The 15,271-nt window shown below is 44.7% G+C and overlaps 1 protein-coding gene across 1 annotated transcript in view; it reads right to left on the bottom strand.

Moving 5' to 3' along the window:
- The window catches only part of RIC1 (RIC1 homolog, RAB6A GEF complex partner 1), a 1,165,874-nt gene that overhangs the window by 224,469 nt on the left and 926,134 nt on the right, over positions 1 to 15,271 (bottom strand). Inside the window, exon 16 of the mRNA XM_069626020.1 lies at positions 2,862 to 3,022. Within this exon, the coding sequence (XP_069482121.1) occupies positions 2,862 to 3,022 (161 nt within the window). The remainder of the gene's footprint in view (positions 1 to 2,861; positions 3,023 to 15,271) is intronic.

The following is a 15,271-nucleotide window of genomic DNA, read 5'->3' as shown; positions in this document are numbered from 1 at the left end:
TCACGTACGGAGGCCGGGTGGCAGCAGCCCCTTCCTAAGCAGAGCCCCATGTGGTACTTGTGTAGGTTTGAGACATCCTATCAGTTCCTTTTCCAGTCTGACGTGGGAGGTAACCCCCTCGTCAATAGCCCATTCGTTAGCAGCAACTAATTGGGATGCCCAGTAGCATTTACGAAACAATTCCAGACCGATCGCATCATAGTTCCAAGTGCGAGCCTCAGGCTTTTCTTGCCCTATTGAGCTTCTTTAAAAAATCTGGGAGTCCTAATGGACAACACCCTAACCTTAGAACCAAAAATAAATGCAACAGTCAAGAAATGCTTCTTCCTCCTCCACACGGCAAGAAGAATCCTACCTTTCCTCTTCTTCACGCACAAAACACTCACAATTGTCGCCCTCATCATGTCAAGAATCGACTATGCAAACAGCCTCTACCTCGGAATACCAGAATACCTCCTGAAGAAACTACAACGGATCCAAAATACAGCAGCCAGACTACTCCTCAAACTATCCAGAAGAGGCCACATCACTCCTGCCCTAAAAACTACACTGGCTCCCAGTAAAACATTGCATCACCTTCAAAACAATGTGCAGACACACAGGGAAATCAGTAGACAAGGAGCAGAATTCCTATAAAAGAAAACAATCTAAAAGCCAACAAGACTCCTCAGATCAAGCAACGAAATCCTCCTGGAACAAAAACCTTACCTTAAGAAAAAACTTGGAGGCACCTCCTTCTATCGCTTGGCTGCAAAAACCTGGAACAACATCCCAAAAGAAATAAACACCAAAGATCACCTAAAATTCAGGAAATTACTAAAAACCTGGCTCTTCAACACTATAGACTCAAAGTGAAAACCTAAACATCAGAAAGGAAAAAGGATGACTACATTTAAGAGGACACTGACAACACCCAGAACTGACTAAGAAACTCCCACCACAACTAGACAGGTAACGCCAAGTCAAATAGAACACACGCAACACCCATTACGACAGAATCAACAACCCCAGTCAACATCCTCACTCACCCCATAATTACTACCAGGTACCACACTGTTATGGAGCTATCGAAATGTTAGCAATCACCACTCTCGAACTGAGTTGTGGACATTAGCAGGTACACTGGCCATATGAGTGGAAATAGGAAGGCAGGAAAGGTTATGAAGGAAGTAGATGGAAGTGGAGGCCAGATGTGAAGGGGACTGAGTACCGGACAAGCCGAGATCAGGACAGACGCGCATAAATGCTCCCACACCCCAACTGTGGAGATTCTGCAAACCCAGCGCCTCACTTCGAGACAGAAATGCCAACTAACCAATCCACTAACAATTTCCCTTTCTGCATACACCTCTCAAACTCCAAACCAAACACAACCACAAACCTACAGCACAACAAACCGCACAAACTTCACTACATTGCAACAACAAAACATAAAACATACATAGACTCACAACAGCACACGACGACTACCGGCCGCAAACACCCCAGGCCCAGCAAACGGACCCACCGGGCTGAGGCCGCCAACAGCACATCACTGCTCTCTTGCACATTTCCAGCTTCCTCCCACTAACTCACCCTCCCCTTTTCCCCTCTTTCAGAGCCGCCAGAGCGCCAGAGGACCACTCTGGTGGTGGTAGTGCGCGGTAAAATGTCCTTTAATATTAACATTCTCTCTGTATATTCTCTATGACCCGAAACATCCTTGTGAGGATTTTGATCAGCGTATTCTGGAAAAAGGTAAAGTAACCATGGAAGCGTCATCATTTTAAACAGATTTGCCCTCTCCAACAGGGAAACTGGTAAATTCGCCCAATGCCTGACATCCTTCTGCACCCTCAACAGGACGGGGTCTAAATTATTCTTCAAGAAGTTGGCCCGTTCCGATTCTGTTGAACAGATAATTCACTGAGCCCCTGGCAATGGAGGAGGGGCAGTTCTCTGGAACTGCCTGCTCCACTCCTCCCCTTCACCGGAAGGAGCTCAGATTTGTCCCAATGGATGCAGAGCCCACTGTAATCACCAAATCTTCCCACACCTTCATCACCACCGGACCAGAACTTGTTTGGTCCCTCAGGTAAATTAGGACATCTTCTGCATATAGGGAAACAAAGTCTGCACTATATTTTTCAATTGCAGCTGGTTAAAACTGAGAATTGTTAAGAAATAGTTTGACTTTTTTTGCATGCTCGCGAAAGAACAGATCACAGACAATGGGGGCTATATTAGCTATGCTTCATTTGGAGGCAGTTAAACTAAATCATCCAACTCAGATGGCTGATGCTGGAAAAGTCCACCCACCAATAGAAACTATTCTTAAACCAACTATAAAGGAATCACACAGATCATACACTCAATGGGATGCCAAGAATTCTGAACACAACCCGTAAAGTCTGCTTCCAAGGACTGAGAACCAGATTCATTCTTCAATCAGGTGACCTGTGGGACTAACAGTAGCATAGCTGCCTCCTTGAGAAAGCATGGCAGAAAAGTTTGATCTCCTAGCTAAAAAAAAAAGCAGTGTGGTGAAAGAGCTTTGCACTGTGGTTAGATTGTCCAGTCTCATCCAGAACGCTGAGAATGTCCAACATTATCTGGAGTACTAGCACTGACAAGTGAAGAAATATTGTGCTATCCAAATAATCCACACAAAAAAATATATCTCAAGGATTAAACCTTTATAGACTATAGTAATATAAAATGAATAAGCCATTCTAAAACAAAGCTAAGTAGAGAACATCTTTTTAGATTGATTAACAACGTGTTGGAGGATAGACAAGTTTTCAAAAACCACAATACTATATAATTCAGCAGTATGTGCCTCTACGCTTCATAGTGTTTATCATTACACTTTATGTACTCACCCATCTTGTCTTCTTTCAATACTATAAAGGCAGATTGAACAGTCCGCTCTAAATAATATTACCATATTACGGAAAACGCTGAGTAACAAGGTTTCTGACTGCACTTTGGTAATGTGAGCAAACGCATTATCTAGATTGGATGTTCGAAGGTAGACTCTTAGCTGTCAAACAAAAAATATTAACATGTTTTAAAAATATGACTTCAATTCAAGTAGTTATTTCACATCTGACAACATAAACATTTATAAAGTATACACTGGCAGTCATGGAACATGTGCCTAATGAGACCAATCCATAGTTTTAGTTCTACAATGTTTTAACCATTACTAGTCTTTGCTTGACGGGTAAGTGGATCTTAGTGGAACAGAATATAGATGTTTACAAAATACATGCTTAGCCACTTCACCAAAGGACATTCCCCTATGTAACAGTTGCCACGTATTTCTGACATTGTAAATGTAATTTGCATGTGCAGACATTGCTTATTCTTTGCTCATTTTAAAGCAATGACACGAGACAGCCACAATATCAGATAAGAAAATGTGTTTATTTAGGTGGTCTATTGAGCGTTGCATTAAATGAATTGTCCACCAGGTTGACAGTATTAAGGTGGAATTTGGAGCTGGAAGTTGATAAGCCATTCTGACTGTTAGTTCGGCCAATGGGTTATTTTAGCAGAAGTTTGAAAGATAGCAACTAGCAATGTGTGCCCAGTTTGGTGAGTCTCACTCTTTCGTAGGAATAATACGTTTCAGTCACTGCCTTCAGAAACTTTGAGCATTTAGATGAAGAAAACTAACAATTTTAAGCACTTCTTAAAACCTCGTACAGCATAGAGACACATACCTATACTCTGGTCAAAGTCACAGAGAAGATGACCCCTCCATCAGTCTGGAGCTAGCAAGGGCTTCTGGAATGTTTTAAAAGAAATGTCTAGGGAAGAACTAAAGCCAAGGGGCAGGGATACTGTGGGGCCCCCAAAGCTGCCATGATAATGACCTTCTGGCTTTGTTCCAGCATCCAAAGAAAGCTTAGGAACAAAAGCAAAAGCTTAAGGATGCCAGGAGTACATGTGTGACACCACTATAAATGGAGTGTTCCTTCAGGGCAGAGCTTGGTGGGTAGCACTCAATTTTCCGTCTCTGGGAAGTCAGGGGAAATTGCATGAGCGTAGGATACAGGCTGGTATCTTATGCTGTATAAAACAGACTGCGCATGGACTGACGCTGGTGCAGAGTGGGCAAGAGGCCCGCAAACCCGCTCCAGTGGCTGCGGCAAGGCACCATATATAAACAGGGAAATTTAGAAGCTCCACCACCCACAAACGGCATGCAGGTGACGTGAAGGGTTCCCACGCTCATCGGGAAGGAGTGACCCCTGCAGAGCTGCCATGATGTCATCGCCCCATCCAAAAGGGCAGTAAGCCCTCTGCCCATTATCACCAAACAAATCATGCAAATTGAGAATACAGCTGTAAGGGGAAACAACAACACCCAAAAGGGACAATGAAAGGAGGTAAAACGCCCAGGGAGGAGGTGGGAATTAGAATACCCTGACCAAACATGGACTGCAGTTCTAAATAAGACAATGGCACAACCAATCACAGATCTCATTGGGACACTCAAGACAACTGCCACAATATAATAGGATGCCTAAGCTGCCTAGCTGTGACGAAGCGAGGCAGGCTTAGAAAAGGAGGTGGGATAATTAGTGTGATAGGGTCATAGAACTGACCCTGTCATTTGTGGATGGGGACCCCTCTCAGACTGGGGTCAAAGGCCTAACAGACTCACAGAGCCAGCTCTGCTACAGAGGTAGGGTGTTGGAGGGCCCCAATTCCTTCTTTGTGTGCCTGCATACATGAAATGATTACTCCTTTGTCTTGTCCCAAGGCCTGTACTGCACAATCGGCTTCCTTTTCCCTTAGAAACTACAGTACACAGAAGACCCGATGGCAGAAGAGCAAGCAAACAGCCCAACCAGGAAAGAAACCGCAAGAAAGAGAATGGATAGGGAAGGGGGAGGATTGGAAGGAGAGGATAACAAGGGGATAGGAAACAGGAAGGTATGGGATATTTGGGCGAGGGCAAGGCAAGGCAGAGGAAGGATGGTGGAGAAGAACGTGGAGGATTATTGCTGAAAGTGTGCAAAGTGAGAAATGAATTGATGAGAGCAAGTGGTACTTGGTTGTAAGTGTGCGTGAAAGGGGAAAAAGTAGTGAGTGAATGGTAAGGTGAAAGTGAAAGGCGGGTGACAGACAGGCGTGAGTGGAGAGTACTGTGGAGAGGGGATGAGTAGTAGTTCAGAGAGCGGAGGAACAGTAGTAGTTTGGAGAGGGGAGTAGTAATGTCGGGGTGAGTGGTGGTGAGGGCAGGGGACTAGTAGTGGTGGGGAGTAGTAGCGGTTTAGGAGAGCGTAATAGAAGAGTAAGATCGCAGGGTGGGTGTAGAGAGGACTAGAGTAACAGAGTGATAGAATAGGAAGTGCGAGAGCGAGAAAGACAGTGGGTGGAGCAGTAATGAGCAGAGTAGGTGGAGAAAAGGGAGACACAAAGGCATAGGCAGAGGAACAGGAAGGCATGGAAGGAAAAGACCAACTGGGGCTTCCGGGGCTTGGACACCCGACCTACCGACAACAACTTCTTACGTTCGCGTAAGGCTTTGGACGTGAGCGACTGGCAGTCGATACAGTTATCCGTGTCGTGGGCCTCCCCGAGGCACCAGAGGCAGGCGTTGTGCGAGTCCGTCACCGACATCTTGGACCCACACTCCCCGCACTTCTTGAAACCAGGACGCGGGGTCGAAGACGAAGTAGAAGACATCTTCACACGAAGGATTCACAAAACCAACAGGGTCGAAGACCCGAGAAGACCAGAACTCCAAACAGTCGAGGCGTTAACTGAGATTCAAGAAGCAACACGTTTGCGGAAAAAACGGAACTGAGGCTACGGGCGTCATGCGTCCTACTTATCACATCGGATGACGTCAGAGGAAGTCCTCGACGACGGCGCAACGACGTCATCGACGCAGGAGCCGAAAAAAGTTTCCGAAGCAGCACAGCTTTGGTGATTACATGTCATAGATATGGAATACGTCGGAGGACCCAATCCCCTCGAAGGTACCTATACTTGCAGTATACTACGATTGGGGAATTTCGATCAGGGACAAACTGCATTGTTCCCAGAGGGATCTGTAGAAACAAGTCTGGGGTTGAGGGAGGGAACCGCCCACACACTAGCCAAGAGAGAGGAATGTCCTTTAATGAGCCCCTTTTCAATTCTGAAAATATAAAACGTTGAACTGTCTTCAAGATTTGGTGGGTGTTTGAGGTCACCTGTGACATTGGAGCAAGGAGAGGAGAGAGGCTTGTTCTCTCATTAGTGCTCTCGGGGCACTATTCGAGGCATTTCACAGCAACATTTTAAAATGTTGCTAAAACTGAAGTGTGAAGAGTAAATGAATATTGCTTGAGATATTTTGATCTCTTTCCCCCTAAATATTCTAAGGGGTGGGGGATAATTTATTATTCCAATCTTAGACTTTTTTTGCACGTTTTTAATATTGGATCCCCGTGGGTGGAGCTAGGAGAATGTTTGCAGAATACTGTAAAGTTTGACTCAGTCCTTGACCGCACACAAAGAGCACATTGAAGGACGTCAGGTGGAGGCATTAGCACATATCCATGCAAGAGCAAAGCAAACCTGAGGAAAAGATATACCACAAGCCTGCTTGTGGATATATTCAAGATAGCTGCAAGTCAGTGTGTTTGTGCACCAGAACACTAATAATCGCTTCCGTGCTTGGTTCTGCAGCCAAGACTGAGGGGCAAGTTCAGTGTGCCTGGAAGAAGAGAAAACTGGAACCAGCAAAACTTTGCATAGAACATACATATTTTGTGTGCTAAAGTCTACACAGAAGCATTGCTGAAGTTGGAGCCTGGCTGACACTGGAGTCAGAGAAGTTGGGGGAGGACTCAATAAGGGAGAGCTAGCCTTGGCTGACAAATCAGAATAAATGCAGACTAACACCTGTGGGTCAGGGGTGGAATATATGCTAACCTGATACACTGATAAAAACCCCAATGCAAGGAGATGGAATCAGGAAGTCTTGCCCACTGTAGGAGAGTGCTACAATATCCAGGAGAGAATAATCTGCTAAAACCAACTGTTACAACCAAGAAAGAATAGGGCCTGATCAAGTTAAACACACAGACTGAGTTACTTAACTGATGCCTTCGAGTCATCAACCATGGAGTTTGCTGGTTAGCGAAGTGGACACTGGACTAAGGACATTGTTATTAGAGACCAGACCTGTGTACAAGATTTATTTTCCCCTCCATCCTTACACTAACAGTGGAGTCTTCTGATTGTGCATTATTGCCATGCCACTATTTGCTGTAGGAGTTCACCCAACCCTTTTCCCGGCTCATGACTAAAGGCAGGGGCTTGAGGGATGGGGACGCCCGACCTGGCCCTTGGAATGATACAGGCACAAAATCATGCCTGAAGGGGTTGGAACCACCCAGAAGGTACTATTAAAGACATTTACCACAATAGTACTTTGTTATCCCATCCTGTGCACTATTAATTTACATTACCCAGTTGTCCTTTTTCTTTCTATTTGTTTTTCTATAGGCCTTCGTTCAACCTACAATACTGGAAATAAAGTCGCAAACCGTACTGTGTGCGCTGAGTTTGTTGATTACCTTGGTACTGACCTACTAAAGTCCTGTGTATTTCCCTTGAGTGACTCGCTCAGTCCATGTCCTGTGATTAAACACAGCATGCAGTGAAAATGGACTGTGCTATGATTCGACAAGGCTAAAGAAAGTAGTGTAAATCCAGATTCTTAAATTCTGGGAAAAGTTTTATAGAGACACTGTTTGGAATTAACACACTCACATGAGGGTGGGCTGCTGCCTTGGGTCTTTTGTGTGAAATGGCTTGAATGTGGCTGTATAGAATATTTTGAACCCTATTAGAAGCCTGTATCTTGAGTGGGACAAAATGACTACTGCACTGCTAGTGTACATTGATGAGTATAGGTTGATAAACTACTACTCAGCCCCACGCTAGTACTAAACCAGCAGTGCGCTCAAATCAAAGAAACAGTCACAACACCAATGGCATACTTTGCCTCTAAGGAAGGAGGCTATACTTTTCAAGAGGGCGCATCGGGCATCCAAAACAATAATATGCCAAGTATCAAAATAAAATAAATTCCAATCATGGGTCTCTAAAAATGCAACTAATTAACCTTAGAGCAACGACTATTAAAAACATCAGAAACCCACCCATGTTAAGAAATACACAGTGAATGCAGACTTGGGGGAAATGGGAACTCTGGATAGTGAAAAACAGTCAACCAACTTCAAGAATATATCTTTAAGAAATACAGTGTGGCCCTAAATGACACTAGGGCTCATATAACATGTGCCAGGAAGAGAAAACCACTGTTGGATACCTGTTCTTTCAGGAGCTAGCAGCATCAAGATGGGTTTCTGGGTGCTTTCTGGCGCATCGAATCTGGTTCGAGTCAGTTAAGCTGGATCGACAGGATTCAGCAAAGCCGCGCAATTCAACAAGTGGCAACAACTTGGCCCGAAGAAGCTTGAGACAAGAGGCAAGGTTTGAATCGACATGGCTCGAAGGTTAGATTGGGTCGAACGACGCAATGTGGTTAGGAAGCAACAGCTAAAAGCAGAGGGGGGCAGACAGGTGATACTCAGAGTGGCAAGGCTCGAAGGTGCTCTAAATGGTTCAAGTGTCAAAAACATTTTTGTTGGTTCTGTGCAGCGGCTCAAAGGTGTTCAGAGCACCCGCAGCAGCTCTTACAGGCTTGAAAATGCAGAGAGCCAAAGATGGATTGAAATATTCCCCTATATTGGTTGTGGAGAAGGAAGGTCTGAACCCTCTTAGAAATATTCACCTTCAGCCTTATGGCTGGGGACTTTGGGCAGTCTTTACCCCAACAAGCTTCTAATAAGGAAAGTGGGGGTCTCGCCCCTTATACATTCATTTTGCCACAGCTAATGTGCCCATTCCAAACCACCTGTAAGGTCAATCCTTGTTGTAACAAGTGTTATTCCTTAGGTCAGTTCCCAGAGTGGCTTGTCTACAGGAAGGTGGCGGCAGGGGGTCTCAGGAAGGAATTGTGGCATGGACATATTCAAGATGTCCGGACCCTTCCCATAGGTTCAGGCCCCATCAATACCTGCACTATCTGCCCACCTCTCCTGTCTGCACAAGATCAAAATGACTCTGGTAATCATCTCCCTGGTGAGACTTTCCCATTGTGTTGCAGGGCTCCCTTTGAAGCTACCAGCCCTCACCCAATGCCTGGAGGAGGTATGTCCTGCTCTGCCAAGAAGATGCCATGCCATCCTAACAGAGCATGGAGCTTCCTGGGTAGGTCCACTATATGTTGTAGATGGCCCTCCCAAGAACAGATGCAATACACAAATGTCGCTGCTGTGCTGTTGTAAGGGTCACAGGAAACCAGTTCATAATAAAAACTACATCAGATTGAGTTTTGGCAGTTTCAACTATCTCCTCAAATGTCACAATATCAGATTAGATGCAGTGTCCTGCTACTTGTCTGTAAGTACCCATTATTGTTTCTTCTCAACTTCACCCTCATGGGCTTCTCATGCCATCTCTTCCTTTCCCTCCTACTTCTCTCCTCATGCTTCTCAGCTCAGAACCATCTCACCTCTCTTCCCATCCCCATCATCTCTTCTCCTCTATAACACATTTTCTCGCTCCACTACACTCCATTTGCAAAACCTACTCCAACCCTAACTTCCATTACACTTCCTCTTCTCAAATCTAGCCCCAGTGTCTCTCTATTTCTCAGACTCAACATTGCTATGCTTTTACATCCCACTCTTTCTGTTGCTATTACCCTTAATGAAACTTGATCCCTCCCGCTGATTCTGCAATACTTGCACCCCTTCATGACTCTGCCTATACCTTGACTCACTCTCCATGCCCAACTGGCAGGGATGGTGGTATAGGACGGTTTTCATTCTCCACACTTCCTACCTCTCCTACTCATCCCCACACACCATCTCCTGCTAATTCTCCCCCATTCGAATACACCATCTCCACAATCACTGTCCCCTTTGGCATACAAATTATCTCTGTCTACCAGCCACCTAGTACACTAGGTAAATTTTTCAACCACATCTCCCAATGAATTGACTCTCCCTCCCGATCACCACCTCATTGTCATTGGTGACTTCAAACCCCCCTATCTCTATGCTGCTCACTCCACTGATTAACTCTCTTATACTTACCAACTCACTCTTCTGTCCATGCTATGCCCACCCATTCAAACAGAAACTCCCTTGCCCTTATTTTCATCTCCTAAACACTCTGCTTCTAATATCTCCACTGCTCCTTCTCCCTTCGATCACCATAGTCTTTGCTGCAATCGCCCCTCCTCCTTCCTCACTCACTCCATTTACTACAACTATTAAGCACAAGTTTCCCTCCAAACTCCCAGACTATGTCTGAGCTAAACCATTCTCTTGCCTCCTATAATGAACTCCCCTTTCTACCCACTGAAGAAGCCTTCATTAACTTTAACACTACTCTTCATGCTCCCTTTTCTTCTTACTATACTTCGCCCTGAATAACACCTCTCGTCCGCCCCATGAAAACAACAATGCTGAAAAAGCTTTGCACTTGGCAAAGGTGAAGGCACTCCTCTGATCTCACTGCTCTTTAAAACTATTCCTCTACTTTGACTCTGCCAAACGGGAATTCTCTATCCAATTTTGTGTCATCCTCCCAACCTAGTTGCCATAAAAGTCAACTCAATTCTCTCCCCTCCTAAACCTACTCCACCCTCCTCTACTCTTTCTGCAAATGATCTTGTGCTCTACTTTGCTTCTACAATTTCTACCACTCAAAATACCCTCACTATAAACCTTCTATCCCCTCCTCCTACTCAGTTTTCTTCACCACTCTTCTCCTTCACCCTGGCTAATATGCCCACCAACCCTGATGGGATTATTGCCCTACTTCCCAAAACAAAACCTTCCTTTGCCTCCACTGTCCCCACACATTGTGAAGCACATAGCTCCCAGTGTTGCTCCACATATTGCTTCTCTATTCAACTCCTCTTGACAATGCCACTTTTCCCTCATCCTATAAGACAGCTACTGTCATCCCTCTCCTTAAGAAACCTGGTATAGATCCTAACTGTCCTGCCAACTTTCACCATGTCTCTAATACCACACTATTCCAAAATCCAAGAGCAAGAAGTATTCAATCTACTCACTGCGTTCCTTGATACTCGCAACCTCCAGGGCCCTCTTCAATCTGGCTCCCGACCTCTGCATTCTACTGAGACAGCCGCCCTCAACGTCTGCAACCTCATCTCGTCCGCTTATCATGCAAACCTTTCAAGTATTCTCGTTCTTCTCGACCTCTCTGCTGCCTTCAATACGGTCACCCATTCTGACTTTCTCTCTACATTATCTATCCTTGGCATCAGAGATAGGGCCCTTGCTTGGTTTGCTTCAGACCTTGCCCGTAGACCCTTGCAGGCATCTTGGAACAACCTCACCTCCTCACCCTCCTGTTACGGCTTCTCCCATCAACCTTTCCCTAACACTCAGATTTTGGCCTCCTTCCACTCCCTATCCAACGAGTTGTTGTCAAAAAGGTCTGTCTCTGTGCCATCAAATATTGGATGGTATCTCACACACTCATGCTCAACTCCACTAAGAGAGAAGTTCTCTACTTCCCAGCCACACGTGCTATCTCTTCCCCCTCTTCTTCGCTTCTCTCGCGACTACGTTCTTTACTCTGCTTCCGCTCATAACCTTGGTGTCATGTTCCACAGAGTACACCACCCCTTGCTCTTAATCTTCAAATCTGCTACTGCAGGCAGATTCAACCTCTGCAATATCAGAACAACCTGTCAGATTCCTTTCAATACTGCTAAACAGCTAATCGCCCCCTTAGTCCTTTCTAGATACAATTACTGTGCCATTCTCTTCTATGGCCTTCCCAACTATGCTTTTTTACCTCTCGACAAAGTCCTAAACTTCGTGGTGCGCACACTTTTAAACCTCTCGCTTTACCTCTACCTCTTCTGTCCGTTGTAGTTTGGCTGGCTATCTATGAAACAAAGGGCCAGGTATAAACTTCTAATCTTCAAAACTATCCTTGGATTCGTTCCACCATACCTATCTGCCCATCTCACTCCCTACTTCTCCCTCTCCTCCTCACTTGTTACGATCATCCTCAGCTCACTTCAATACCACCACTCAAGCACTCTGTGCCCCCTCATTTTCTCCCGCTCTACTTGCTCCCCTACTCTGGAATGCTCTTGCTCTCCCTCTCTGTACTACTCCAATGCTACCGCCGATTTAAATCCAACCTCAAAGCTCTCCTTTCTGAAGAACCCGTTTCCTAGATCTCTAAGATAGTGCAGCACCTGGTTTTCCTCACTCCCAACCCTTCATGGACCACTGCACAGCAGGCTTCCATCACCTCTTCATACTTAATTCAGCACTTCCTCCACCATTCAGTTCCTAGGTAATTCTGCCCGGTCCTTGTCCCTCGTTTATGTTTCCACATTCCCGTGCAACATCTGGCCTTCAAGTCACTCACCCACACCATTATAAAGGCCCAATGTTGTCCACTATTATCAATGGTAAATATTGTATGCATTTCTGTGCCAGGAATGCATCGCTTTCCCTGTGATTTTTATAAATAGATAGTTTTACATGAATAATCAAAGTTCTGCCACTAAGTCATCAGGTCATGCAGTTAAATATAGTTTGAATTGTGGGTGCCCACTGTTCAAGGCAGCACATGGCTGTTGTAATTAATTTGATTCCAGCAGACTATCACGCATGCACGCTGCCAAATAATGTTGCAGCTGCTGGGTCCGCAGACACAGCCAATCAAAGTGCAGATGTGTGAACTATATTTTTTAGAACTTTTAGAAAGCAAGGTTTATCAGAGCTCACGTTCTGAAGGAAAACCAGCATAATTTCACATAGCAAAAATCAAAAACGTTCAAGACTGCACATCATCGCAGATGGTATGCTGTGTCACTGTCAATCTAGGAGAGTAAACCCCTTGCACGACGAGGTGCTGCACGCCAGAATTATCAACATAATTCAACATTTTTTAAATTCTTTCCAAGTCATAGCCGCTTTCTCCTGTTGAAGGTGATTAGGGGAGCACAAGGCCTACAGTCTTGTGAAGTAAGATTAAGACAGACTGCAGGAAAGTAATGATAGAGGAGGAAAGAGATACTGATCATATGATGAAGTTAAAATGGACGGCACTACTGAAGAGTTTGCTTTGCTGGCGATTTGGGTGTGAACAGGGCATATTGTAAGAGCGCCGCAATTGTAAACATGTTGGTGAAAAAATATATCCATTTAAGAGGCAGCTCTGTAGAGGGCATGCTAAAGTCGTGCGAAAAGGCGAAGAAAAACAGTACTGGAAATCCCCTCCTCATTACCTGTGCCACAAAAATACCTGTTGCAGGCAAAGGCTACTGATAGGAAGAGGTGTCAGACTGTCCAAGGAGTTGAGAAGGGACCTCCAAGTCAAATTTGACAAAGTGCCCTTTACCCATTTGTTAATTAACAAATAAAGGACACAAATGGTCACATCCTTAACATTCCATACAGAAAGCCGAGGCTACGAATGTTCAACGTCCAACATTAAGAGTGTGAATGTGTGGGTGCATGAGCATGTGAAAGAAAAAAAACATTTGACTAACATTTTACTCTCTCCATGAAAGTTTACCAAACGGAACAAGAAACTGATCTGGCCACTTCCAAGCACTCGTCCCACATTTTGCGATGTTTCATGGACGTATTCATGTAAATAAAAATGTTAAGTTACTTGCTGATACTTCTAGAGCCTCTTAACTTACCTTGCTAAGCTCATCGGTTTTGGGGCACTGGTCAGTCCCTGCGGCTATCAGCACATGGGGACTTTGGGCTCCAATGGGAAATCCCTGCTTTGTTTTCACACTGCACAAATCACCTTACAGTGAGGGGCAGTAGGGAAACTGTGTCCATATAGCTTTCTTTTGCAACTTTGTTTTTTGGTATAATGTGTCCATGATGGGCTGGTAGCAGCGGATATTTTCAGACAGCATTTTCTTTATATTCTCGCGACCACTTTTGCATTTGACCCCATAATGCCTTTATGAGTACCATGCACTCTAGAACTCCCATGCAACAATATTTGCCATACATGACAAACCCTTTCCCAGGAAAAGAGGCGTTATAAGTTTGTGACCGGATGTGAAGACTGGGACTTTCTTGTCCCAGTCCACATCCATGCCAAAGTGCGTCTGTTGCTGGGAAGATTTGATGGCCACAGGCTATGATTGGACAGGCCCTGCCAGTTTGAATGGTGCTGATCCTTATCATTGGTAGGGTTGAGGTGACACACACAGGTGAGAGTAAAAGAACCACTGAATGGCCTTGCTTAGACTACTACTGTCCCTTCTCGAAGAACTACGCTAACCCTAAGAGCAAGGAACCCCTTTCCTTAGGGAGCACTGATGTGCCGCCTAGCTTATCGGGATAGTCAAGAGAGAAACTCTCACTCTACTGCCAAACCTACTCAGTTGGTGTCTCAAAAGAAATTTGAAAAACTGCCAAAAATAAGGACAAAATGAAATTACTAAAAACAAAATCATAAAAACCACTAAAACCATTGATTGTGGTTTACCACTGAAATCACCAGAGTACATTTGGGAGGGGATCTTTTGATTTATTGAACTGTGACCCAAGTGTGCACTCTAAATTTGTGGCAGAAAGTGCAACACATTGTACACCAGTGTGTGCGCTCACAATTCCACATCATAAACGCACCAGTGTCTTATTCATATGGATTTCAATAAAAAAGCTCATGGTAAAGGATATCCCAGATAGGTCTATCTGTTTTTGGTGGATGTAGCGTAGCTTCCCACTTTCTTCAGGACCAGAAAACAACTTTCTCATGCACCACAAATTCACAGCAGTCAGATTTCTTCAAATACAAGTACTTGGCAGAATACGGCACATGTGCAATCTACACAACGGGAATAGACTGTTCAGCTGCATCAGTGCCAATGAGTCACTTAATGGCACCATCTTATATGGACAACACCATTTCATGATGCCCTACAGATACCAACCATTGCACTGTAACCTCTTTCCAACTATCACAGTTGTAAGCATTAATAGCTTTATAACAGACGGTCAAGCACTGGTAAACTCAAATGTGACTCCCACTAATCACTGCCTCACAGCTAGTGAAAACATGCAATAGGTAAACCAACTCGGGCCGGGCCGAATCTGGGCACTCAGGTTTGAAATATCTAGGAAACCCGTTATTCCAAAATAATAAAATACAGTTACCTATAATCATTTTACCTCAC

The sequence above is a fragment of the Ambystoma mexicanum genome, chromosome 6p (genome assembly GCF_040938575.1).
Source record: "Ambystoma mexicanum isolate Mex_15411 chromosome 6p, UKY_AmexF1_1, whole genome shotgun sequence".
In the NCBI taxonomy this organism is placed as follows: domain Eukaryota; kingdom Metazoa; phylum Chordata; class Amphibia; order Caudata; family Ambystomatidae; genus Ambystoma; species Ambystoma mexicanum.
This window is presented reverse-complemented; position numbering and strand designations above follow the sequence as displayed.